Here is a 24,600-nt window from a genome sequence, read left to right as displayed (position 1 = left end):
ATCAATGCTTACCTGTCCCGAGTGATAATTGTAATTTTTTTCATATATATACATGCACGCAACTTAACTGCATGTGGAGTGATAGGGTATTACTATGGTATGGATCAGGTGGTAAGGCCCTGCTCCTAACTGGCAAATGAATGTTCTATAAAGCTTGAACAATCCTGGTAGGAAATCATACAGAGAGCTCCTCCTTCCTCAAGAATTACTGGCACTTCTAGAGAGACAGGAAGATTTTCATTACATAGCCTGTTGCCAGCTACACTTTCAGTGTAAGCCCATCCCCTTTCTGTTACTGTTATGTCAGGGGAGGACAGTGAAAGAAAGCAGCTCTTGGGATGATACATGGGAGGCAGTACTTCATTTATAACCCCACACAAATGCTGGAAAATGTTCAACTTTAAAAAGCATTAGGTTGGTTACCTTATGGGCCCCTGCGGACCAAGAAGTGAAATTACATGAACACAACATATCTATTAATCACCACCATGATTCCACAGTGAGAAACAGCCCCAATGGCATATTCAACTGGAAAGTTAGTTGAGAAAATTACCTACTAGTAGTTAGGCAACTCAAAAAAATTTGGTAGTACCTTTCTGTCAGGCTCCCCTCTTGATTCCTCAATGAATTCAAGTATTTAACTTGGATTAAAGCCCAGTCAATAGAAATATACAGTGGAGAGTAACAATGGCATTTCTACGCAAACATGTGTTTCCTCTTAGCCAGAGTTACAAATAAGCTACACTTACATGAGATGCATAGGCGACTGTCCACTTCATAGTACTTTGTTTACAAGGTAAAGGAGGATACGGGAAAGAAAATAAAAAAGTATTTCTCAGTCTTCTGCATCAAGACAGATTATAGGTCAACTCAAATTGACCCATAATTGATTGATTTAGGTATTATTTCAGAGAATATAGTAAGCTACAGCAAGCTTCATCCACCCAGGATTCAGAAACTAGAATAATTTACAACACCTTTGAAAGAAACTATCAACATCACAGCTTACATCAATCCTTCACAAAGATCAGTGAAGACTGAACATGTGAAATTTCCCTAGTTATTATGGGTAAGTATATGTGCTTATCTGTAACACATAAGATGATGGACAACTTTTCATGTGCTCAGAATTAGCACTTATCCACAAGCCTGTGCAATTTTTATCACCTCCACTTCTACAAAGCCTTGGCCAACATGACTGCTTCCTCAGTGCCAAGCACCAGACCTGAATGTGAAAAAGTAGACATTTTCTCTAATGGGGGAGAGTGGAAATGGAGGTCACACCAGTTACCTCAAACCATTTGGCTGCCACCACCATCTTTTCACCTCTGCAGTAAACAAACCCTTGTGGCTGGTCTGTATAATGAAGCAATTCCTTTGAAGAGTGCTCCACATCTCAGTTCTCTTCAAGTCTTGATATCAACAACAACAGTACTTTGGACTAACGCTTGAAAATTCAGGTCTCCCAAAAAGACTCCCATGCAAACGTCACAACCACTTTTGGCACTTTCAGAAGCCATCCTGTTCTTCAAGGTAAAGTGGTTTGAAAGACAGAAGATGCACAATTAAATCTAAACAAGTAACAATACAAAATAGAGGAGTTTATACTACCATGTCCTTGCGTAATGCAAGCTCACAGGATACAGTAGAAACAATCTTTGTTTGCACACTATAATCTATATTAAACAGATGCTTAAGAAGTCAACAAATTCAATGTGTTAAGAAGCAACCTTTTAATAAAGAAAGCAGAACCATACTTTGCTGTTAACAAATATTTTGAGAAAGGTTTATAAAATTAAATCTAAGCCAATTATCTGGTACATCTGCAGCTGAGAAGGAAGTGTCAATACTCCAAACATCTGCTCAGTTTGTGTCCTCTCCTTTCTTACAGAGGAAGTACTAGCTTCCAGTTGTACAAGTGATTAAGAGAGCAATAAGGTATTGCTCAACAAAAACTATTTTCTTAGATGATTACAGACTAAGGCCAAAGAAGAAATTCATACGTTAAGCACCATTACTAACATGGAAGCCTGTCAAAGATATCAGTTTGAATAGCCCAGCTTTCTTCCTTGCCCCCCATGTCTAGGGGTCAGCTAACCACCAGAGGGGGAGGCTTGTGAGAACAACAAAATTGAACCATCGTGGAAAGCACACTCCAGTCACACTGGAGTCAGTGGATGCCAGAGACTGGAGAGCAGGAGGACCTCAATATTTTCCATAATGAAGCTGAAAGGTGAAAGAGTCCCAAAGCACTGGAAGAAACAGAACACAACAACAAATTAGCTCAGTTTCAAAACCAATGTCCTTTTACAGGCTCAAGGTATGAACAAAAAACCACCCTATATCTTTCCCTCAAGGCAACAGAGCTACAATCCCTTCAATGCTGATGCCACGAAATAGGCTTGTAGTAAACATTAAATATTAGCCAAGGCACACAAAAGAAAAAACCCTCTGGAAGCCACAGCTCCAGCCTTGTCCACTCACCCCGGCATGGTCCACTCAGCTTGAGGCCAGAACGCTGGGAGCAGTCACAGGCCACAGCACCCGCAGCACCTAGGCAGAAGCAGGAGGGGTTAGGACGGCGTTTCTCTGTGCTACAACTCTTCCAGCTGCTCTGAGCAGTGTGCCTTCAGTGTTGAACAGACTGGGGAGAAGGGTAATGTATTTTCTCAGATATTCAGGCATGGATTATTTATAGGTCATCGACTCAAACGTGTGAAAACCGAACAGACCGTCCACCAAGACTGGCCCATGCTTCCAGACAGGATCCATATTTTAGATGCCATCTAAATAGTTCCAGAAATAAAGATTAGGCTAAAACAAATGGCACAAACTCCCCTGCACCTTCTCAACCCATCCCCCAAGTATTCTGCTGGGACTCGTGTTATCCTCATACAAACCCTCTTTTCATGAGGCAGCAATGACAGGACTCATTTACTTTGAGGGTTTTACTTTGGCCCTCCTGGCTTCTATCATAACCTCAAATATTACATTAAAAAGGCTTTTAAAACATAACATTCACAGCAGCGCAGGAACTTTTCATCGCAGCTAGCTTCTTCCCTGCCTGTTTGCGTGTGGCACCTTCACATTAAGTGCATGAGTTAAGATGTAGATTAGCAAGGCAAGAAACCTTTGCCCTTGGCATCGACACTCAGCTGTGACAGGAAACTTCAGGCTTTTTTTTCTATGAAGTGTAGAACCACTCATTACACATTGGCAGGGAAGTGCACATCTCCAAACTATACACATTTTCTCTTAGATAAGCAAAAGACTCAAGTGTTTATAAATATGAAAAGTTCAGCAGCTGGCTAAAAAGTTAATTCTCCAGTCTCACTTAATGAGCTTTGGGGAAAGTGGTAGGGGGATTTGTTCAGAAAGTAAAGCAGAGTGTCACAGAAAGCAGGACTTGCCAGACGGGGCTCTGTTTAGTCCTATTTTGTGTCTCTAGATGGCTGCCATCAGCAAAATGGCAAGGAATCCTCTAACAGGGAGCTAAAGAACAACCAGAATGAGAAATGTTTTCTCCTAATCTTGCAACCATAAAAATTAGCCAATTTTTAGTTTAAGTCCCATGACTTCTTTCTGTGTTGTGAAAATATCAAGCGATCCATATCATAACACTTTGGAACATGTACTGTCTTAGAATTTTGTCCAATTCCCTGAACAAGGAAGTTGTTTTCAGCAGGAACACTGCTGCAATATTTTTTCAATACTTTAACATTAACTAATACTGGTCTATTCCAGTAGCATAAGGTTTGGACTTAAAAAATGGGATTGATTTGCTTGGAAGGTAAGCATGTTAGTTGTTTTCAGGAACTTCTGAGAAGACTATTCACAGTGCCTGCTGTCACTCTGCATCTCTAGTTTTCTTGAAGGCAGACTCCTCAGTGTCTTTATAAGATAATACAGAACGAATTGTGCAACATCACTTTTGCAAGATGATGTATAGCTACCCAGTTCTCCACCTATGTAATTATTAATAAAAATTCACACTGAATGGAAAAATAATCAGACCCTTTTGCCTGCAGTTTCAAAAGAAGTTGTTTTATGTAACAGAGTATTTTTCAGCTTGCTCAGTGAACTGTATAGATTGTCATCCCTTTTGCGTACCTCCTCCCTTCTGTCACTTACTGAGAAAATTCTGAACAGCAACTACTTAAGAAACAGAGCTGTCTCTGATGATCAAGAACAGAGTGATTCTCCACGAGATCAGAAATCTATCTGAAACAAAGAGCAAGGCTGAGGTCTTACCCACTGAGAGCACTTGCACTCATACTGCAGGTCATACGGAGCTCTCTAGCGCTGCCTGTTCCACTGTCCTCACTGGCACCGACTCACATGGTACATCTTCCCTTAGTCAAAGAACATTAAAAGTCCGAGTTGCAAGAGAACTAACAAGCCACAGTTGGCTCTAACTGGACGCATAAATGCTAAGCACTTCTGCCAGCACCAGTCCCTAGTGCCTGCAAACCCTTCCACCTGTGCAAGACACAACAAAAATCCCTCCGGCGCCTGGTCCCAGGGCCAGGGAGCACAGAGGCAGGACTGCCTCCCGTTCCAGAGGGAGCCAACTCACAGCCGGTGCCAGTGCTCAAGTCTCTGTTGATGGTGTATTACGCTGTATACATTGGAACCAGTAAATGCTTCATTGTGATTTTTGGCCACTTACAATATTTTTAGCAATTTGCCAAGGTTTACCCTGTGATTTATTATGGAGGAAACAAACTCAAGCACTAGCAAATGAAAATATGTAAACTCAGACTTTTCAAGTCAATAGAAAGGTATTCAACTTCTTAAAACCCTTTAGAGGCATGCAGTTTGCTGTAGATTCAATTGCTGGAAATAACAGTTTGAGTAAGAAGTAACTGAAATGTAATCTAAGGAGTCATATTTAAGTCGCTTAGAGATTTACAGTGAAAAATTCCGTATACACAATACTTTCCAATTGTCATTCCTAAAACTGTGTTCTAGATTTGCTGGAAATCCAACAATTCAACAATTTGTTGGAAACATATTTTGTATCGCTTTTTCGGTAAGGCCAAAGCACTCCAGCTATCTACCATCTAGAACTTTATTATCTCAAATTACTATATTTAGCAAGTTAAAACAGTGTCATGAAAAAATACTTGAAATAATGACATACACAGGAAAAAATAATTTCATTCAGAATGCTTAAAGCACTGGAATTACCTGCAGATATAACACTAGATACAGCAAATAATAATTGTTTTATTACAGTTTTCTTAGGTGGAGAGGCAGGTGTCATTAAAGAGAAGGTAAACTTTCATTTTCATTATGAAAATTCAACTAGATGCTACTGCCACATACCTCCAGAACACAAGAGATAATGCTTTATGAAGTGTTAGCAGCAATCACAGCATTATCTATAGTTAAAATACTGAAGCAATCTATGAATAAAATCAGAAGTGTTAGTTTGATATTGAATATCATTGTTTCTTACAAGTTTTCTGAATGCTTCTGAAAACATCAGGAATGGGATCAAGAGTACAATAATCTAATAATTAAAATAAGGAAGAATATTAGTCATTAGAGTGTGACTGGGAGCTAACATTAATTCTATCTAAAATAGCACAATACTGGAAGATGGTATTTCCTTCTCAGCTGTCAGTCTCAAGAGATTAATACAGAATTCACTTTTTGTCTGTTTATCTCAATACACAGCTTCCACTTTTGCCAGTATTAAACTAGCACAGTGAGTGGCAAGAACCCCTTCGTCCGTGCCTGCCACCACCGTGCCTCGGTGGAATGATGCGGCAATATGCATGCTTCTTGATCATTCTTTTCAGCTGAACAGACACTATCTATCTTTTCCTATAGAAAACAAGCGAAATAAACACACTGCCAAAATGACCAAACCCTGGGAGTTTTTTCCCCGCATTTGGACATGTCACTTGACATTCAAAATGCCATTATGCAAAGCCAACTAACTCCTACAAAGTCTTTTTTTTTTGGTTCAAGAAACCCAGCAGAGAGAACTTTACCAAGCAATTCTTTGTTAGCATAACATTTGACCTTGTATCTCTTTGGAAATCATACAACTTTACTAATGCAGTCCTTACAGAATTAATCAAGCAGATAGTTAGACCCTAGTTACTATGATCCCAGCCAATTATGAGCCGCACTGAAATTTGTCACTGGCATGTCCAACTACATTTTCCAACATAAAGATCAACAGAACTGTGTGGAAATGAGGCCCCACTCTCAGACCTGCATGACTTGGACACTGTAGACTAGAATTGCTAGCAAAGCCAACGCTTTTAGGAACAAAGCAGTCTTAAGAAAAAAGGCTTACCTCCCAGGTCTCCATTACCTGTTGCATTAAACCAGCAAGAAAACACAACACCTTTCAACCTCTATTTTGACTTGCAAAGCTAGAATACATGATTCATTGAGAGGTCAGAGCTCTTTATTTGCCACTCTGCTCTACTGCATGAGATTCACAGTTCAATAAAGGCTGAATATACTGCATGGCTTAGTTTGAGAACTGAGGAGGGGAAGCTGCCTATACAGCTTCTCCCTCTGCCAAAGTAAGTCAGCACAGCTTTCAGAGTCCAGGGAAACATGACAAGCTTACAGCCAGCAGCAATGTTAACAGATAACCAAGGAAAAGAAACCCTAAAAAGAGCAGGGCAGAGGGAGAAAGGAGATGGGCACAGAAGGATCCCATAGGAACAAAAGGCTCAACAGCAGACATACTTGGATACATTTAAAGCAGCAGCACAGATTAGAAATGTATCTAGCTAAAAGCCTCACTGCCACTGTCAAGTCCAGTTTCTATCCTTGAACAGGTACTCAAATGACAGAACTGTGGTCAATGAATGCATTCTCTCTAGTAACTGGAGCCAGATGAGATATAAACCCATTGGTCTAGTTCCCAAAAGGTGACAGCTAACTAACTTCTGAACCTGGCTTGGAAGTCAACAGTTACTTTTCCTCTGTTCTCATTGGTTCATTCACATCATGCTACTAGTTTCCAGTGCTCAAGAGACCTGTTTTTCCTGCAGTCCAGCCTGCCTTTTACACACTTCTCAAAATCTCCAATCAACAAATTTATTTTTTGAGGCTCTCACACTGCAGTCTTCCACTTCTATGAGAATAAAATCCATACTCAACACAGTGCTCTGTGACAAAATTTCTCTGGTGCTGAAATGCTGCTCTCTCACCATAAGAGTGCAAATTAAAGCCACGGTATGTTATAGTAACAGTTCACCTTCTTGTCAAAATAGACATTTTGCCCAAATTTCAGCAAGTGTTTGTCACTAGATTCTTACAAAAGAAAATAATTCATGCCCCACAAGCATGAGACTGACTAGAACATACTTAACCATGGACCTCAAAACTCCCAAAGATCCCACAAGTTACCTAAGCAAGCCCCATGACAGAGACAATACTTACAGCTTTAGCAAAAATGACCATCAGCTCAGGGAACTGGTGCGTAAGGAGGGCAAGCATTGCCGAAAAGGAACATAGGCCTGCTGTGAAATGGATGAAAAAGGGAAGTTCCTTCTGTGGGTAAACGGAGACTTCATGAAATGCTGAAAGGAAAAAAAAAAAGAATATTGACATTTGATAATCAAGGACAGTTTTCTGAATTATTTACACAGTCTTGCAACTCAGTTCTAGACTTTCAGAAGGAGTAAGTGTGGACTCAAGACTATTGTGCAGCACATGTTAGGTCCCAGTGCTTAAACTTCTCAAAAAATTTTTCCCCTACACTAAATGCTTGTCTTTATTAGTAGTAGTCATTACATCCCTCTCTTCCCAATCTTCTTTTTCACTTGCATGGGCTTTATTTTTGAAGCATTTCATCAGTCTTACTTTTTGGTACCTACTCTTTTAACGGGACAGAGGGAAGAACTGTAAAATTCACAAGCTCTCAAAATTACCTAGACCAATTTAAACAATTCAGGTGTTTTCAATTCTCTGAAGCATTAATCCTGATACCTGAAGAGAACAGCACATGTCCCCATCATGTAAGAAGCTCAGCAAGTACAAAACAACCATCATGTTATATATACATGCAAGGTAGCTCCTCAATACTTCTCAAAGATTTCTGATTAGTAGGCTACAGTAAATTTTTTCAGAGCAGCTGACAGAGCAGACCTCAAAGAAAACAGTCCCAGGACTAGGTTATAAATTCTGTACATAGCAGCTCCTTGCAATTTCCAATCTATGGTAACAAAATCAAAAGAAGGTGATTAGACAGGCTAAGGGCTGGCATATGGAGCTTTCAGCACTCAAGACACTACTACTGCTTACCAGCTGAGGACCTGTTTGGTGAATTTGCAATTAGTTACTGGCTCTGAATACCTGCAGCTCCGACTTTTATCCAATGATTTTAAAGGGTTTTTAAATGATGAAAAAAAAGTTTCTATAGACATAAGTAATTATGAAAGGGCTGCACACTTCTTGACAAGCTGTTTTTAAAAATCCAACAAAAGCCTCAGAATTTAAGTAAGCCTTTTCGTAAAACAAGAATATACAATTGTATTCATTTTTAATCTGAAGTCTGAGGAGGAAAAAGACACTTTACCCTCTCAGTTACTGTTTCTGAATGCTGGCACATGAAAGCTACCATTGTAACAGCGAGCCCAGCAAAAGTGGCTTGTGCTCTTGCAACTCATTAATGGCAAAGTGCTTGGATTTTGTTTTGCTTTTAAGTACATGATTTTGGAGCACAATTTAGTAGAACATTCAGAGTTCCATGTCTAATGCCCATCAGAGGTGTTTAATGTTATCCCAGAGATTATCAGTTCACCTTCTTAACATGCAACCAGCCCTACTAGGTCATGATACAGTACGATAGCAACACAGTCCTCTTTACTGAGCAACCAAAGAAACTACTTGTCTACTATGGAACACTGTTATGCTCTCATACCATGTAGAAACTCACCTGACTTTTAAAACATGGAGCAATATAATTTAGGAAAGGTCCCAGTGTAAGATAGGAAAGTGTAAAAAAAAAAAAAAAAAAAAAAGGAAGGTTTTTTTTTGCACTAGTTTATCCTACATTGGAAAATTAAAATCAAATCCGAAATAGGTAAGGACAACTAAAGAGAATTCTGTATGTTCACAGCCATTTGAGAACTGTTACTAGTCACATCAATACAGGATTTCTGCATGACTGATTTGGTCAACATTATGTTAAATAGATAAATTTTAAAAAATTAAGTGTCAAGATTTCTTGAGGAAGTACTGCAATAAAAGTGTTAAGATGATTTTATTTATGGGTAGCTTTATATTTAAAACATAACAGGAATGTGTGAGTGATCGTGTTGAAATATCTGCATGCGTTGGTGTTTAATTATGCTGGGAAGTCTACAATTTAGGGTTAGTTGCTAACCAAGGAATTCCTTGTGCAATATCCTGCATAAGTGAGAAATGAGTAATTTAAAGCAGTCTGGGGGCAACTTTAAATTACACATTTTAAATATAACTTCAGGCTTTTAAATAGAAACATGTATGTGTAGTTTTCCTTTCCACAGCTGTGGTCTCAGTGGGTCTGCTGTCGCTTTTGCAGTAGCCCTTTCCAGTCCCGTGGGACTTGCATTTCTTCATGATGTAGAAGTTCACCCCCAAAGGAATTCTATTAACATGTACAACTAACAGTCCAATTCTAATCTAAATTAATGCTATTTTCCTAAATATGATGAGCACAGGCCCTAGTGATTTCATTTGTTTGCCTTACCTAAAGAAAAAAAGATGTAGGCTCATAATTACATAAAGTAATCTTGAAGTAATCGGCAGCTGGACAAGTCTTACTTTTCAGTGTCAAGTGTTAGTATAAAGCCATAGAAATATCTACACAGGTAAAAAGTTCCAGGAAGCATACTGTCTAGCAGACAAATATGTACTAATGAATTAACGACAGAAAGCAATACATATTCTACGAAGCTATCGATTAACAAAGGAATCTCCCTAAAATCACAGACACGTTCTGCTAGACACCCAAAGGCAGGACTGGAACCATGCATTTATTCCTTGCTAAAAGGAAATGACTCCTCTACAACAGTAGTCAAATCCATGGCTTCTTTTAAAAGTAATTTAAAGAACCAGTCCATTTTGTTGTTCTCAAAGTTGGCCAAACTTAGTCTGAATGTACCACACACAGACTTCATCTTTGAAGGACTTATGTTATTACAGAATCAAGCTAACATTTACCACACACACACGTCAAGTGCTTCAGGATCGTTTGGGAGGGACATCAACAAATAGCTGAATCCCCTTCACAGGAAGCTCAAACTAAAAAAATCACAGTAAGGTAAATACAGAATATCACAAACTGAACATGTCCTTAGCTTATGTTTTATTATCATTACTGCTTAGAAACCACTTACTTGGCAACAGCTCTCTGTCTGCTGTTTCTGTGCAACTCGGATAGGGATAGAAAAGATGACCTTTCTCTAATGGATATGGGATCATCCTAAATGCTGAAAAAAGAGTGAGTGACATTAGATCTGTATCTAAACCAAGCGACAAGCTTCTCACAAAGAGAACCAATCATGTTTGAGGTCAATAAAGGCAGAGAGATTAGTCTACTGTACAGAAAAAATAAAACAAGGAGAGATACTTACTGCCTTCCCATGTACAGTGCAGCAGATTTAGAGCCCCTTCTATTCTCTTCCAGTGCTGGAGGTGAAAAAAAGCATATGCTACTGCCTCACTGTCCCCTCGTTTCAGAATATGCTCTGGAGGTAGCACTAAGCTTTTCATTTCTAGTAAATACTGAAAGTAAAAATGGAAAGCATACTTGGTTACATAGAATATTCCAAAATGTTTAATTGTGAAACATAAATGATCATTTGAGGCATAACTGAGCATATCGCACAGGGGCCAACTTCCACCTGTTGAAGAAACAGCCCAATCCTGACACAGTGCAGACAGCCTGCACTCACATGGGAAGCGAAAAACAGCAAAACGCACATCCATGTATAAGACTCTTAAATTGGGGTTTTCACACACAAAATATCAGCGGAAAAAAGCATCTCCAGTAAGGCAAAATAAAATACATGCTTGTGCAATATACATAAAGTATAATGCCACAGGTACACTACCAATAAGATACAAGTTTAGACTGATAAAAAAAACCAAAACAAAACAACGGTATTTTTGCTCATCATTTAATCACTCAAAGTTTCAATGTAGGAGACTAAGTACTTGTTAGCTCTCGAGTATGAGTAGAAAACCAGAAAGTGTCAGTATGCTAACCAAAGGAAGAATAATAAACCAAACCCACAAAAAATCTTGGTTTAATGTGGTTTTTCTGGACTACCACAAAGTATCTCTGATTTCAGAGTTTTTCAATTTCAGCCTTCTCCCTACATCAGCAGAATATGTGATGCACAGAAGGGTCAAAGAAGACAAGGATTAATCATTTTCCATTTCCCTTGAAACACAGGACATGCAATTTTGTTTTCTCATGGTACATTAAAAAAAGACAGGTATTCATTTGAACTTCACTTTTAAAAACAGATGAGTAATTTTTACAAGAATGAAATGACAGTTTCAGCTCTAGTATTTACCTGTGAGTTGTTCTCTCCTAGCATATAGTGTCTCATTCAATAACAGCCCAAGTTAATCCACATCTTTGATCAATGTAGCTGGCCATTCCTTTGACTGTCTCCCAAAGTGTAAGAATGCAGCTAACTCGCCGATTTATTTCAGCAGATGCCACAAACTATGAGATTATTTACTAATCCAGTTTGAGGACTTAACTTTTCCCATTCAGATTCTTGAAGGAATGTAGGAGGGGTTGTGCCCTCGCCAAATAAAGCACATTTACTGCCTGGCTAGGTTCTTCTCTTAGTGCCTTGGGCCTACACTCCAGAGGGTAATATTCTTGCTAATCCCCTCTAATCCTCTTCAATTTTTTTTTTTTAATTTTTTTTTTTTTTTAACACAGTAAAGGATCACTCACACAGGGCTGCTGTGGGAAAATGGTCTCAAATATCTGACCCTTGACCTGACTCCTCATGCTCTCTGTAGTGCCCACTCTTCCATTGTACTAACTGCGCAGAGAGCAAGGGAATATGAACACAATAGTGGTGATGAAGCCCCACTGCAAGCATTGCCACAACATGTCAATGGTGAACTCCAGGCTTTGGCTGTCTCTGTGCCCATGCTACCACATATACAGAAAAATTCCACAGCCTGGCAAATTTTCACGTCCACATTTACCCACAGAACAGGCAAGATATCACTACTGAAAATATCTTGGGTTTTGCAGATTTAAGAAAGTCTTTATACACAATAAAAATTTGTAAGATATTCAGAAGATGATGGGAAAAGATTGTTTCATACATTATCAAAATGTAGTTACTGATCTCCAGTTTGAAATGGCTTAAGAGTACCATTTTCCAGCACTGTAAAATGCCTTCCTAACTTTCCAAACAAAACCCATCCTTGTAAAAGCATAACTCAGAACAAAGAGAAACAAACATTATTTTATTTTCCTTATGCAAAATGATGTTATATGCAAAGACAACCACTTTCATCACATGCAAGAACAAAGGAATTTCTACTTTACATACTCATTTACTTTTAGTCCATGGGACAGAACTGACTGCAAATTTGAAACTCAGATTTTCTTCCCCACTACTCCACTGTAACCCATTGGGCAAGTTACTTCACTTGTTTGTGCCCTTGTTTACTTGTTTGCTTTGACTATGAGCATTTCACAGCTCTAGATAGCCAGCACCAATAAAATTCTGCCCTGCCATCTAATAAATTGGTGTTTCAAGGCAATATCATAATTAAAAAAAAAAAATCATGAAGATGTTGGGATAGGTATACAGTTAGAAGAGAAGATCAAATTATTGTAACTAGAATCAGTTTCTGTGATTGTAGAACTGCGGAACATATTTTGCAAACAGCCTGTTTGAAATTATATCTAACTTCTTTAAAAAGGTATACGAGGCTCCTGAAACAACTGGAGGATATACAAAATAAAAGAACTTGTAGATAATGCGTTATAATCTTCTTCCCCTAAAGGCAGAGGCTAAAGAAAAATCTGTCTGAGACTGTCTGAAATGAACTTGCTACGCTCTTGATCAGTCATGCAAACAAGCAGCAATTTCTCCCAGCAATTAGCTTCCTCAGTGCACATTCTATTAGATTGGACAGGCAGACAGAATAGAGTGGCTGGATAATTCGAGCCTTCACTGCAATAGTCACTGGGACTCCATGATCATTTGCAGAGGATTAGGTCCAGGACTAAGCCAACCTTCTGTATTCAAGGTTTCAAACCAAATGCATCACCAATACTAGTACAGTAAAAAGCAATATAAGATTTTATTTTCACCCAATGCTCAGTGGAATCTGTATCTTGGCCACTTCAAGTAATGCCAGACATTAAATTACAGCCTGTAGCAATACTGACTCTTAATCTTGTTTACACATGGATGAAGAAAATAAGTGACTGTAGATCTTTCAATAACCCGAGTTCTGAAGCCATGCTTGGAAGCACAGTACTATGAGTGGTTATTGTTTGGAGAACTTAATTTGGCTTCAGAGATTTTAAATATCTAAATTTACATTTATTAATGCTTACCCTTACCCAATAAAGGGACTTCATTAATACATTACTGGATTTTCCAACAAGTTAGAAAATTTTGAATTCAAATTTTTTGCAAAAAACCCCGTTTGATTATCACTTACTGCAAACAACTAATTCTGGCCACCAAACATTTATGATATAAATACTAGCACATTTAACAACGCAATGGCTGGAGTTACAATCAACTTCAAGAAAACATGGGGCTAGGAAGACTCCAATAACAAAATGATAACATAACTAGACAGAAGACAATAAAAAGTGGTCCAATAGGAAATAAAATACTCTTACCTTTGGAACATGAGGGTTAAATTCCACAGCTCTGTGAATTGCTTCCACAGCATTAATTTCTGCTGTACTAAGCCCTCTTTTGGAGGCAGTTTCTGGGGAGAACCTGAAGGGAAAAACCCACACGGAATAAAAGTAATAAATAATAAATTCTAACCAGGCATTTATTTGCATTGTAAGATTGGAGTTCATTAAAAATTGGTTTATTTATCAAGAAAGATAAACAAACCCTTTTAGGAAACAAATTTCGTGTTAATTTAGGTATCTGGACTGTCATCCATGCCCATATGACAAAGTTATATTTAACTTTTTGAAACTTCATGTCAATCACGTAAGGTAATTGAGTGCCCATGATTGTTACAGCATCACCTACCTGGAAGTAAAGCTAGAATCAGCTGTGCAAATAGACCAGAACAAAAGTGAAATGCCAACATGAACCACCACAAATATCCTGCACCCAATCCACAAAACAAAGAACTGTTGAACATCACAAGCAAGACACTGAAAATAAAATTTATACAAAAGCACGTGCGTGTACATGGGCTCTTGAAAAACAACTTCACCTGTATTAACTTTATGGATGCTTAAAAGAAACTTTAAATTACGTTTAACTACACACATATATGTATAGATAAATACACTTAATTTGCTTTTAGAAATGTAACTGCTACATATTGGCTTTAGTCCTTTTTAATTCATATTTTACAGCATAACCCAAGATTAGTAGCAAACCACTGTTTTCACAGATGTGCTTGCTTACCTTTCTGAAACAGCTCTGGCTTTTAGCAGGGCTGCTGTGTAACATATTGCTGCTGATTTTGGAAGACTGATATCTATGATAAAATAAAATAATTAAGCTGTAAGATTCTAAGGAAAGACAAACATTTTAAACCCACATCCTTTGAGCTTAAAGATTTTTACTTGGGTATACCAGACAACGAATGTAACATCTGGAATGTTTCAGCTATGATTAGAAACTTTGAATTTCTTTGGACAGTCTTCTTTCTGGTCACCAGTCAGTCTCAGACTAAAAACTCACACGAGTCATAGTTAGGTGTAAAACAGTAATTTTTTTTTCTAAACACACGAAGACACTGAAACTGAGTTCAAAGAGAAATGCATGTATAAATACACACTTAAGAACAGTGTACTTTTCCTGTATTAACCCATGAAGGTTTAAAATAAGCTTCTAATCTTTACCTAATTTTGCAACTGTACATTAACACAGAGTTTTACACAATACTGAAAGAGACTGACTAGAAGCTGACCAAAAAAATTACATTACAGACAGGTAGACAAATTTTAATGAAAATGCAATTTCCATTCTTTTCCAGTTCCATGGGGAAAAAATCTTTTACTTGTAGGTTTTGTAGAATATCTGAGGCCAAGTATGAGCTGACAATTACAGATTAGAAGGTTAGCACTCCACAGTACAAGTTTACTTTAAAAGCAGACAAAGTCTGGGGTCTAATTCCCAAGTACCATGTTGTGTATAGTCAGATGGCTCTTGCTTTTTTTGTAAATCCCATTCTGGGCTTGTCCATCACTTATTAGAAGTCTGGCTGTCGTGTCAAGCAAAACACAGGGGTGCTGCTGCAGGGAGTTTGAAGCTCATACTCATTTTTCCAGATGCTTAGGAAAAAAAAAATCAGCAGCCCTTTCTTAAGAAAGTGTCACAATTCCTGATGTTAACATAAAGAAGCACCAGGAAAAGAGTAAATGGTTTTGTTAAATTAGTAAGAATCCACACAGAACAACACGGACAGTCAAGTAACAGGAGCAGGCTGCTAGGGTGGCCACGCACAAGGGGCACAGGGTTTGGGCAAGAATATCCTACTTTGGATTCCCTGAAGCAATAAAGAACAGAGGCACAAGGGAGAACATACCAACTTCTCAAGGGCACGGAATGATTGCCACAAAATACTGCTTCTACGTCCCTCCATTCTGAAGGTGATATAAGGGACAGCTTTGACAGCAGCACTTTGTACACTAGTGATGTGGGCAATACCTAGGTGGCAAAACTCTGAGGACAATAAGAAAATAAGTATATATTTTATTAACCTTTATCTAGACTTGCACAACACCTGAAATGTATTAGTTGAGATGGAAAGTGAAAGTAAACTACTGCCATTTAATGGACCAAAGCTTGCATACCACTCATCTCTGGCAAGCAGTATGCCTGCACATTGCTAATCTCTGGCAAGCACCCTCAGTATTACAGAATCATGAGGCCAAGCCTGGAAGATTACAGAAGGGAAAACTACCTTTTCCAGCTTATTTACATCTATTACTTAGAGGCCTATGTGCTGACTGAAAAAGGCTGATGAATTTAGGCATAACTAGGGATGTAGAAGAGATTAAAAAACTAAAATAATCCTTGAATTGAAGCAAAGCGAGCTGCAAGATTTTTTTACAGATTAGAATTAAAAACATAAAAAGTAATTTTAATAATAAAAAGCAATTTATCTTGCCTAAACTTGACCTCATCATTCGAAAGAAAAAAATTTGATTTGCACTCTGGAAGCGCGTATTGGTTGCCAATGAAGGGAATCTAGTCAACTAGCTGAGATCATGGGTAGACATCTGCTTTTGGACAGGCACACCTTGCCTACCTCACCTATACTCTTATACAAAACCACCAGTATTTCCCATTAGGCATCACTTACCGTCATACTTTGCTAAAACTGCCTGGACATCTGCATAAGCCTGTAACTCCAGCAGTGCCTCCAGGAGGTTTTCATGAATATTCAGCATGCTGAGAAGTGGAAACTCTTTCATCAACTGCAAATCAATAAAGAGAAATAAATTAAGCAGATATAGAATTGCACTTGAATCCCTGAAATACTTAATAGAAATCAGTACAATAATTTAAGCTTTTTCAATGTTCTGTTCTTTCACAGTATTAGAAACTGACATATAAGCAGCATGAAAAGAATTCCATCATTTCTACCTTACTTTTTTCCTACATTCACCTACTGGAAAATAAGTATACTGAGTCTAAGTATACAACATGCTCTCAGGCCAAATTTGCACAGCTCCCACAGTGAGTTGGTTTGGTCAGTAATATTTTCCTATGAAAAAAGAACTTATGATAAACCCTGGGCAAGTGAAACTAAAATTATGATGAAGTCTAAAGTTGGCTGTTTTGACAAGTTAGTTGCCGAGTCAAGCATGAAGCAAACCAGACAACAGAACTGTGAACATATGACATCATATAATACAAAATCTAAAACCTACATGTAGGAACCAGAAAAACTGTTCTCAAAAAAAAAAAAAAAGAATCATGATGTGCAAATCTCATTGGAAAATAATTCAATTACATTAATTATGATACCTAGAAAAGAACTATAAACCATCAATTTGGACAATGTGACTGAAAACAACAGTTGCTCAATTTTTTAAATTTTTACTTACATCTCTCATCATTTTTACTGCTTCTCGTATTCTTCCCAGTTTTCTTGCACACATAGCTAGTCTCCTTTTCACATACACTAATACATTGGTGTCTCTTCCTGATAACAAAGATAAAAAAAGATTAGTATATCAGTTTCAATCCTTATCTCTCCTTCCCTCTCTCAAAAAAAACCCAAACCAACCACCCACCAAAAACCCCACCACCTTTTTCCTAACCACATGTAAAAGCAGAAAATAATTACTACTGCTGTCCCAATCAAGGCCCATCTAGATGAATGCCAGCAACTTTTAACTAGGTTAAATGACAAAAAAATTCTGGTTTTTTTCCAAAATGTTGGGTGGAATAAAACAAGGTGCTACTGACACACACTAATTGCTTCATTAATCTGCTCCACCTATCTAACTTTCCATGACAATAATGTACTGAGCCTTAGCGAGGCAACCCACGATGAAGACACAGCATAACTGCCACTTCCGAAGATTCATTCAGGTATTACAAAAGATCACATAGCACGTCAAGCATAAGCATGGCTAAAATAGTAGGAACTGCCTCACTGAACTGGGAATCAAACTAGAATCACTAACTATAACTTTAGTTTTACATTTCTGCTCACATAAAAACAAGAGTTCATGCCATTCAAAAGTCCTTACTCAGCTGTGCTTCATGCTGGGGGCTTTGGGAATGGCAGTTCTGAGACTTTCTGTAAATCATTTCTCCTGCTTTCAGAGCCTGCTTGAAATACTTCTCAGCATCCACAATAGTTGTTGCTTCTTCCTCAGCCAGGAGGACATATGCAGTGGCACAACTGTAATAAGGAAAAAAACGCACTAATTATTCTGAGGGACAAAGTTTAGTATTTTTTGAATCAGTGTTAAAAGCATTAGAAATGGGCAGTTTTCACTTATGTTTAATATCTAAGCATTGACAACATTAAAGTACCAAAATATTGACTTGAGTGCAAACAGTGACTGTCAGGAAAACAGAAACCTTTTCCATTTTACAGAAAAAACACACATTTGGAGAAAGAACAAAAGAAAGAATTGTAACAGCAAGTCAAATTATTTTCCTTGAAATATTAAAAACGCTCTGGTAATTGTCTGGAGAAGGGTTTTTTGTGTTTAGTTTGCTTTGCTTTTTTAAAACCAGGAGGTAGACACTTTACACAAAAACAAGACGACTACATGACAAAACAGATCATGGAAGGGTGTGAAATTCTTTGGTTTGTGTTACAAGAGTATTTTTAAACCCCTTACTGGAGTGGCATTTATGAACTCCAAATACAGTATTACCACAATGCCATCTCTGAAAGCCATACAATCTCATATCCAATTTAGACTGCTCCACATCTGAATAAGATTTCTCATTTGTTATTGCTACTGATACAAAAATTTTTTTAAAAAAATCTTTCCCAAGAAAAAGGGAGAACAAAAGCTATTTTTTTTATAGAACAGTTCAATACTTCAGTGCAACTGACAGCCCCGTGTGCAATTCTCAGTCACGGAAGTTCCCCTTAAGCTATTCAGAACTTTACTAAAAGTAAATTATTAGAACAAGAAACTGATAGCATGCTCAATATCGTTCCGCTTAATCTTTCACACTAGAAATACAGCAATTGAACTTATATTCTAAACTTACTCATTGTTCAACTCTAAAGCTTGATACGCTGCTTTAATCCGGGCTTGAGGGTTTCTCTCTCGCCATGCTTTCTGCATAACTGTTGCAAAAACATTGAAAGGCTGGTGAGGGACAGAGACACTGGCGAAACACCTGGGAGCCAGTGGAGGCAATGCTGGCTGCTTATGCCTCAGCTCTACATTAACATTCACTTCCATTTTGCAAATTCCTGTTTGCTATATGATTGTTACGGGAAAGAGTAAACAAGTGTTTTAATTCCAGCATGAGTTTCTACCACAAACAGCAGAATCTTGCAACTTCTCATTACGCCCCAAATTTAGTTTAAGAAAGCAACACCACCAGTAAGATTATTCACTGACCATTTAAGAACTCCTACACTGAGAAGCAAAGACAGCTTACACAACCAGGCAGATGTACAATTTCTAAATTGCTACAGATTTTTGGAAACACTTCCCAAGACTTGTTGAAAGCTTGGCAGGAGCAATTGTTAAACACAGGTTCTTGCACGGACCTGCACAGAATTTTAATTTAAGCTTTCAAACAGAACTTCAAAGAAAACAATGATAGAGTAAGCTCTGTCTTGCACAGGTATAGTTTCATACTTAAGTATTTAAACAACTACCAGATCATAAAGGGTTAAAAATTTTCTTTTTAAATTTACAAAGCACATTTGAGTGGCATAACATGGCAAAGCCAATTCAAGATATACTATAATAATTTATCACCTTGTTAGAAAGTGTTCTAGGAAACAATTAAAAAAGGTAAAATCTATCTATTCAAAGGGGCCGTTTGAATTAAACTTCAATTCAAAATTACGGTCAGATAAAGACCAAACAAAAGTTCAATGCAATGACTCTACACCCCTCTCCATTACGTTTCCATTGGGGAAAAATGGAAATCCCAAACCGAAACCCAACTTCTAGCAAAAGAAAAACAACATACTTGGAGCTACCATTTTCTGTGCAGAACTAATAGCTTTCACACTAAATTACAGTTCTAAAAGAACTCCAAAACCTTACGTTCATGGAGTTACATATCTGGCCTATCTCAAGTACGATAAGAAAACTGAAGAATCTATACATGTTTCTTTTGGAACAAAACCTTCTGCTGTCCAGCAAGAGTAAAGTGGAAAAATGTTTGAGTTTTCTTTTGGAAACAAAATATTAGTCTTGGCTTAGCAAGCGAGACAATACACTCCATTTTGTGAAACAAAAACACATCATTCATATCAAGCATGTCACAGCCAGCTGACAAGTAACACTTCCGGAACTTGACAAATTGACAATAGCTCGCACCCAGCCTGACAATAACCAGGTAGAGAACACTTTCTGCACTAAACATGTGGAACACAACGAAAGAATTCTGGAGACTGCGCTATTCATTACTAAGGTTTAAATGAGACCACATCTTTGGCTGTTGAGAATACAATCCAGGTTTTCAATATTGTGTTGTTAATTATTTGAAAAGTGTGAGATCTTAAAATATGTCAGGATCCTGACAGCCTTAAAGTTAGTAGAGAAAGCACAAGGTAAAAAAAACCATCTTTTCACTACATACATCTATTAAACCTCCTTAGTAGTTGGAAAGGCTATCATTTCACAAAGTATCTGACACAATAGCTTGCACTGCCTTGAAATATATTAAAAATACCCACTTTACACTCTCCAACAGTTATACATCTTACACATACGACATTGGTACCTGTATCTGATGGCCGAAGGGCATCTGTATCGCATGTGAAAAAGTTCTGATGATCTTGAGCAGACAAATTCATGTCATAGTATGTAAGAGGCTCCTTCCCAGTCACCCACATGTATCTTGAACGGGAGAAATTTCAGTAAGACGCACTCCTAGTAAATAGTAATGCTGATACCAAGGGGGATACCTGATATGCCTAACAACCAAAGCTAGTGCAGAAAATTTTTATTAATAGAAGGCAGGAGCTACTAACCAGAAGTTTCAAGTACTACTGTTCCATAATCTGTACAGGTTGTAAAGTTCTAAACAGCTTGGGAACTGGCTTCCTAGGAAGCAGCTGTTCCTATGAAATAACACAAGGAGACTTACAATACAGCCGTATCAGTTTAATAAAAGAGAATTTAGATTCAGAATCACTGTCTCAATCTCTGAATAAAGTTTTCTCCTATTTTACTCTCAAAAAACCTGATGATGTTGCAGTGATATTTGCATTCTTAACACTGAAACTGCCAAAGCTTGGATAGGTGCCTTTTAAACATAGGATTGGCATCAATCACCCCTATAATCTTGCAGGCCCCAGCTATCTCCTGATATTCCTAGTGTAAGCTCTGTGAAGAAGTCATGTGTATGCCCCCAACTAATTTAAAAAAATATGCAATGGTAAATAAGATAATTAATACCTGCTATACTCTGCTCCTCTGAAAAGATTGAGAGGATTTCGCCACACTTTGCACTCTGGAAAAAAAAAAAGGTACTTTTTGAATGAAGAGCATAGGAAATACTACCTTGACTTTAAAATGCAGTAACGCAAATGCAGTTTTACTTTCAAAAGCTCCTTTAATTTTATTGTTATACAACCTGAGCACAATCATACGATCATCTTCTTCATAAACTTCTGCTATCCCAGAAATATTTTTGCTCCCCAACATTGCTGGTGGAAAGATTAAGCACTGCCATTTATACTCATACAATGTTTATCTTGCAAACATTCAGAATAGTAAATATCTGATGTTACTGAAACAGTTTTAGCTAAATGTGTAATATATTTTCTAAATCATATTTTTAATAATGAATGATGTAGATCAAAGATACATTATTATTTAGTTTATTTTTACCATTATTAATAAAGCACTTTGTAAGACGTAGGCCTTTCTCCAGTTCTTACAAGGACTACACTAATGGAAAGTCAAAACCATTTAAAAGCCAGTTCCTGTGAATCAGCTGCCTTGAAGCTTAAGGAAAACTGCTGGGACACATTAACAATCACCTGGCATATTCTGCCTGCTTGTCTCATTCTCTCCAGCAGAGAATGCTGCTGGTGCTGGAGGGCTGTTTTCTGCACCACCAATGAGGGGCCTCAAATGACTCACAGAAACCTGCTCAATGAAAGATGTGCCGTATTTTCGGAAATGCCACCACTCAAACACCTGTCACAGGAGAAAAAAGCACCAGAAATTTCCTTAGGTGACACCCTTCCAACACAAACATCAGAAATTAAGAGCCAATTGTTCACAACTAGTACATCCCCTTGCAAATTACTATAGATGGAACTTATACACATAAAAATTAACAATTATTGGTTTTGACCTCTGTTGTCATGCAGGATCACGCACATAGCAAGACTGAAAAAAAAAACCAAACCCAAAACAGTAAAATTTTAGTCAAACATATGGTCCTCCCCCCCAATCATTAGTATAACCTCTAAACCCTGTCAGAAATTGCCTGGATAGGGAAACTGTGCATAGAGACAAGAACCTCAAGACAGGTGTAGCTTTTTCATTTCACAAAAATAATCTAAAAGAATAAAGCACAAAATGGACGGTTAAATTAACATGTTCTGCCATTCAGAAAAGTCCAAAGAGAAAAAGCTGAATTAAGTTCACTTACCAGAAATTTTGGGTCAAAAATATTACACTCTCTCCCTTTGAAGCTATTAAAAATACCTAAATGTCACAAGTCCTCAAGCACTATACCACACTGTCAGCCCTGGACCAACTTAGGAGTATTTTTATTAGCATGCAGAAAGAGGCAATGTTTACACAAACTATATTATTTGTTAAAAAGCATTACTATAAATAGGGACTGACCAATAACCACTTTTTTTTCTTTTAAGAGCAAACCTATGCAAAAGACCTATCACAAGCAGAATCCACTTCTATATATGACTTTCCTCAGATCCTTCAATCAAAACCCAGGCAACATTACAGCAAACAAGTTGTTTCTACCACATAAATAAAACACCTTTTTTTTTTTTTTTTTAAATGGTGGCTACAAAAAAAATCACCTATGAAACACATTTTGCATATTCTGGTAAATAGGTTTAATTGACGAGAAGAGACGTTTTCTTTAGCTTTTAATACTGAAAATAAAGACTAACCCAAAAGATTTGTATGTAGTGCCACAGTCTGCATCAGGGTCAGATGATCATCACTGCAGAAACAGCTGTGCTAGCAGAACTGAGCATGCAAGTGTGCCCCATTCATTTCGTGCAGTCAGCCATGTCTGTGCACACTGTCATCTGAAGATGAGCTGAATTATTGGCTCATTTTCACACCGAAGTTAAGATAGTTACATGATGACACATGCACAAAAGCCCCCCCAAAATTACTGTGGAAAGCTAAACTCTTAACTATGTAGTTTAAAAGAGATAAAAATCTCAGTGTTTTCTTTACACAGAGAGGTCTGCACAGTTTGCACATATATTTTGCATTTTTAATGTATCATCTATGTATATACGCACATATATGTATACCTATATATGGACACATACCTCCTTAAAACAAGCCTTAGTTTCCAAAACAAGCGCAAGTTATTTTCCTTAGACTCACCCCAACGTACAACACACATAGCAAAAGAAGATACTAAACAAGTTCCTTCCTAGTACAAAGGCACCCTCTAGAGTCTGATCAAAAAAAAGCCAATTGCAGTTACCCCTAATGAAAGCACCTTAGAGGTGCTATAGTTGTTTAAAAAAATAAAAGTGGACTACTTACAAATATCAGTCCAGATATAAAAGACGAAGTCACTGTAAGGGCAAAGTAGAATTTCGGAGTCAAAGTGCTTAAGAACACAGTCACTGTTAAGAAAAGCAAAAACAAAGACTTAACAGGCAGAACTGAAAAACACAAATAGCTTTTTATTAAACAACTCCGAAATATTATGCAAATATATAATACAATGTAGCCCTAGTAACTTTACAGATAACGTTACTTTGTTGGAGAATCCTTTCCGTATATTATTTTCTGTTTGTAACCATCTGTGACAGCAAAATAGGTTACATACCCAATCTAAAAAACTCAGTGCAAGTTCTTAGACAAAGCAGCCTACAGTTTCAACCATATCATGGCGGGTGGACCGCAACAATTCACTGTATTATTTCATTTTAACCTAAAACGGAAACATACTGGTTTGACACAAGCTCCTATTCAGTGTTAAGAACATCCATTTTCCGCAGACCTCTCCTTCCAGGCATTTACAGCGCAAGGCAGGGAACGCAGCTGTCCAGAGCTACCTTGACTGTGGTTCTGACCCCAACCACACGGCCAGCTTTGTCACCGGCCACCAGCCCGGGCTGGCAGGGAGCACGGCAGGGAGGCTGGAGCGCCAGGCCCGGCCTGGGGGTGACGGCGAGCTCCCCTGCCGCAGGCTCACCGCCCCCCGGCCCCGTTCAGGCCTCGGGCCTGACGAGACACCCCGGCGCGGGGAGCGGGTGTCGGCGGTGACAGGCAGCCGGGCGCGAAGTGACAGGGCGTGGGGCGGGGAGGCAGCCGGGGCACGGCCGGCATTCCCCCGGGGCACGGGGAGAGCCGCCTCGGAGGCTTCCAGCCGCCCCGGCGCCGTCACCGAGGCGGACCCGGAGGCACAGCGGGAGCCCCGAGGCCGGGCTGATGCGCCCGGGGGGGGGATGGGGGGGAGGTCGCTGCGGGAGGCCCGGGACGCAGGACCGGGACGCAGGACCGGCCCGCAGGCGGCTGCCAGGACGGACGGCCCG

General features: G+C 38.5%; 1 protein-coding gene across 4 annotated transcripts; it reads right to left on the bottom strand.

Moving 5' to 3' along the window:
- Positions 1 to 992: 992 nt before the first annotated feature.
- On the bottom strand, positions 993 to 24,300 carry ST7L (suppression of tumorigenicity 7 like). 4 transcript variants are annotated; one of them, XR_775110.1, is made up of 17 exons: positions 24,014 to 24,079; positions 23,603 to 23,685; positions 21,877 to 22,036; positions 21,290 to 21,344; positions 20,613 to 20,728; positions 18,912 to 18,990; positions 17,927 to 18,081; positions 17,276 to 17,373; positions 16,528 to 16,642; positions 14,622 to 14,694; positions 13,865 to 13,967; positions 10,596 to 10,746; positions 10,359 to 10,451; positions 7,417 to 7,556; positions 2,485 to 2,553; positions 2,019 to 2,252; positions 993 to 1,526 (listed from the first exon to the last, which is right to left on the bottom strand). XR_775110.1 is itself a non-coding variant. In XM_010578837.1 (16 exons), the coding sequence occupies exons 1-15, from the start codon at positions 24,048 to 24,050 to the stop codon at positions 2,500 to 2,502; spliced, it is 1,512 nt and encodes a 503-aa protein (XP_010577139.1). In that variant the 5' UTR covers positions 24,051 to 24,079; the 3' UTR covers positions 1,738 to 2,252; positions 2,485 to 2,499. The 4 variants fall into 4 exon arrangements, 3 of the variants coding, with proteins under 3 accessions (XP_010577139.1, XP_010577120.1, XP_010577128.1); XM_010578837.1 differs by lacking the exon at positions 993 to 1,526 and having other exon boundaries at positions 1,738 to 2,252; XM_010578818.1 differs by lacking the exons at positions 993 to 1,526; positions 2,019 to 2,252; positions 2,485 to 2,553 and adding an exon at positions 2,601 to 2,786.
- Positions 24,301 to 24,600: the final 300 nt, after the last annotated feature.

The sequence above is a fragment of the Haliaeetus leucocephalus genome, unplaced genomic scaffold (genome assembly GCF_000737465.1).
Source record: "Haliaeetus leucocephalus isolate CR32 unplaced genomic scaffold, Haliaeetus_leucocephalus-4.0 Scaffold68, whole genome shotgun sequence".
NCBI lineage: Eukaryota > Metazoa > Chordata > Aves > Accipitriformes > Accipitridae > Haliaeetus > Haliaeetus leucocephalus.
The sequence above is the reverse complement of the archived record's forward strand: the minus strand, read 5'-3'. Positions and strand labels throughout refer to the sequence as shown.

What these genes read in the sequence shown, in the direction of transcription:
- ST7L (XM_010578818.1), bottom strand. Translation starts at nt 24,050, where the DNA reads ATGTTCTTAACACTGAATAGGAGCTTGTGTCAAACCA. An exon ending in TAGGAGCTTGTGTCAAACCA is followed by an intron (nt 23,686 to 24,013) that starts GTATGTTTCCGT and finishes TTTTCTTAACAG; the next exon opens with TGACTGTGTTCTTAAGCACT. An exon ending in CAGTAAAAATGATGAGAGAT is followed by an intron (nt 16,643 to 17,275) that starts GTAAGTAAAAAT and finishes ATTGATTTGCAG; the next exon opens with TTGATGAAAGAGTTTCCACT.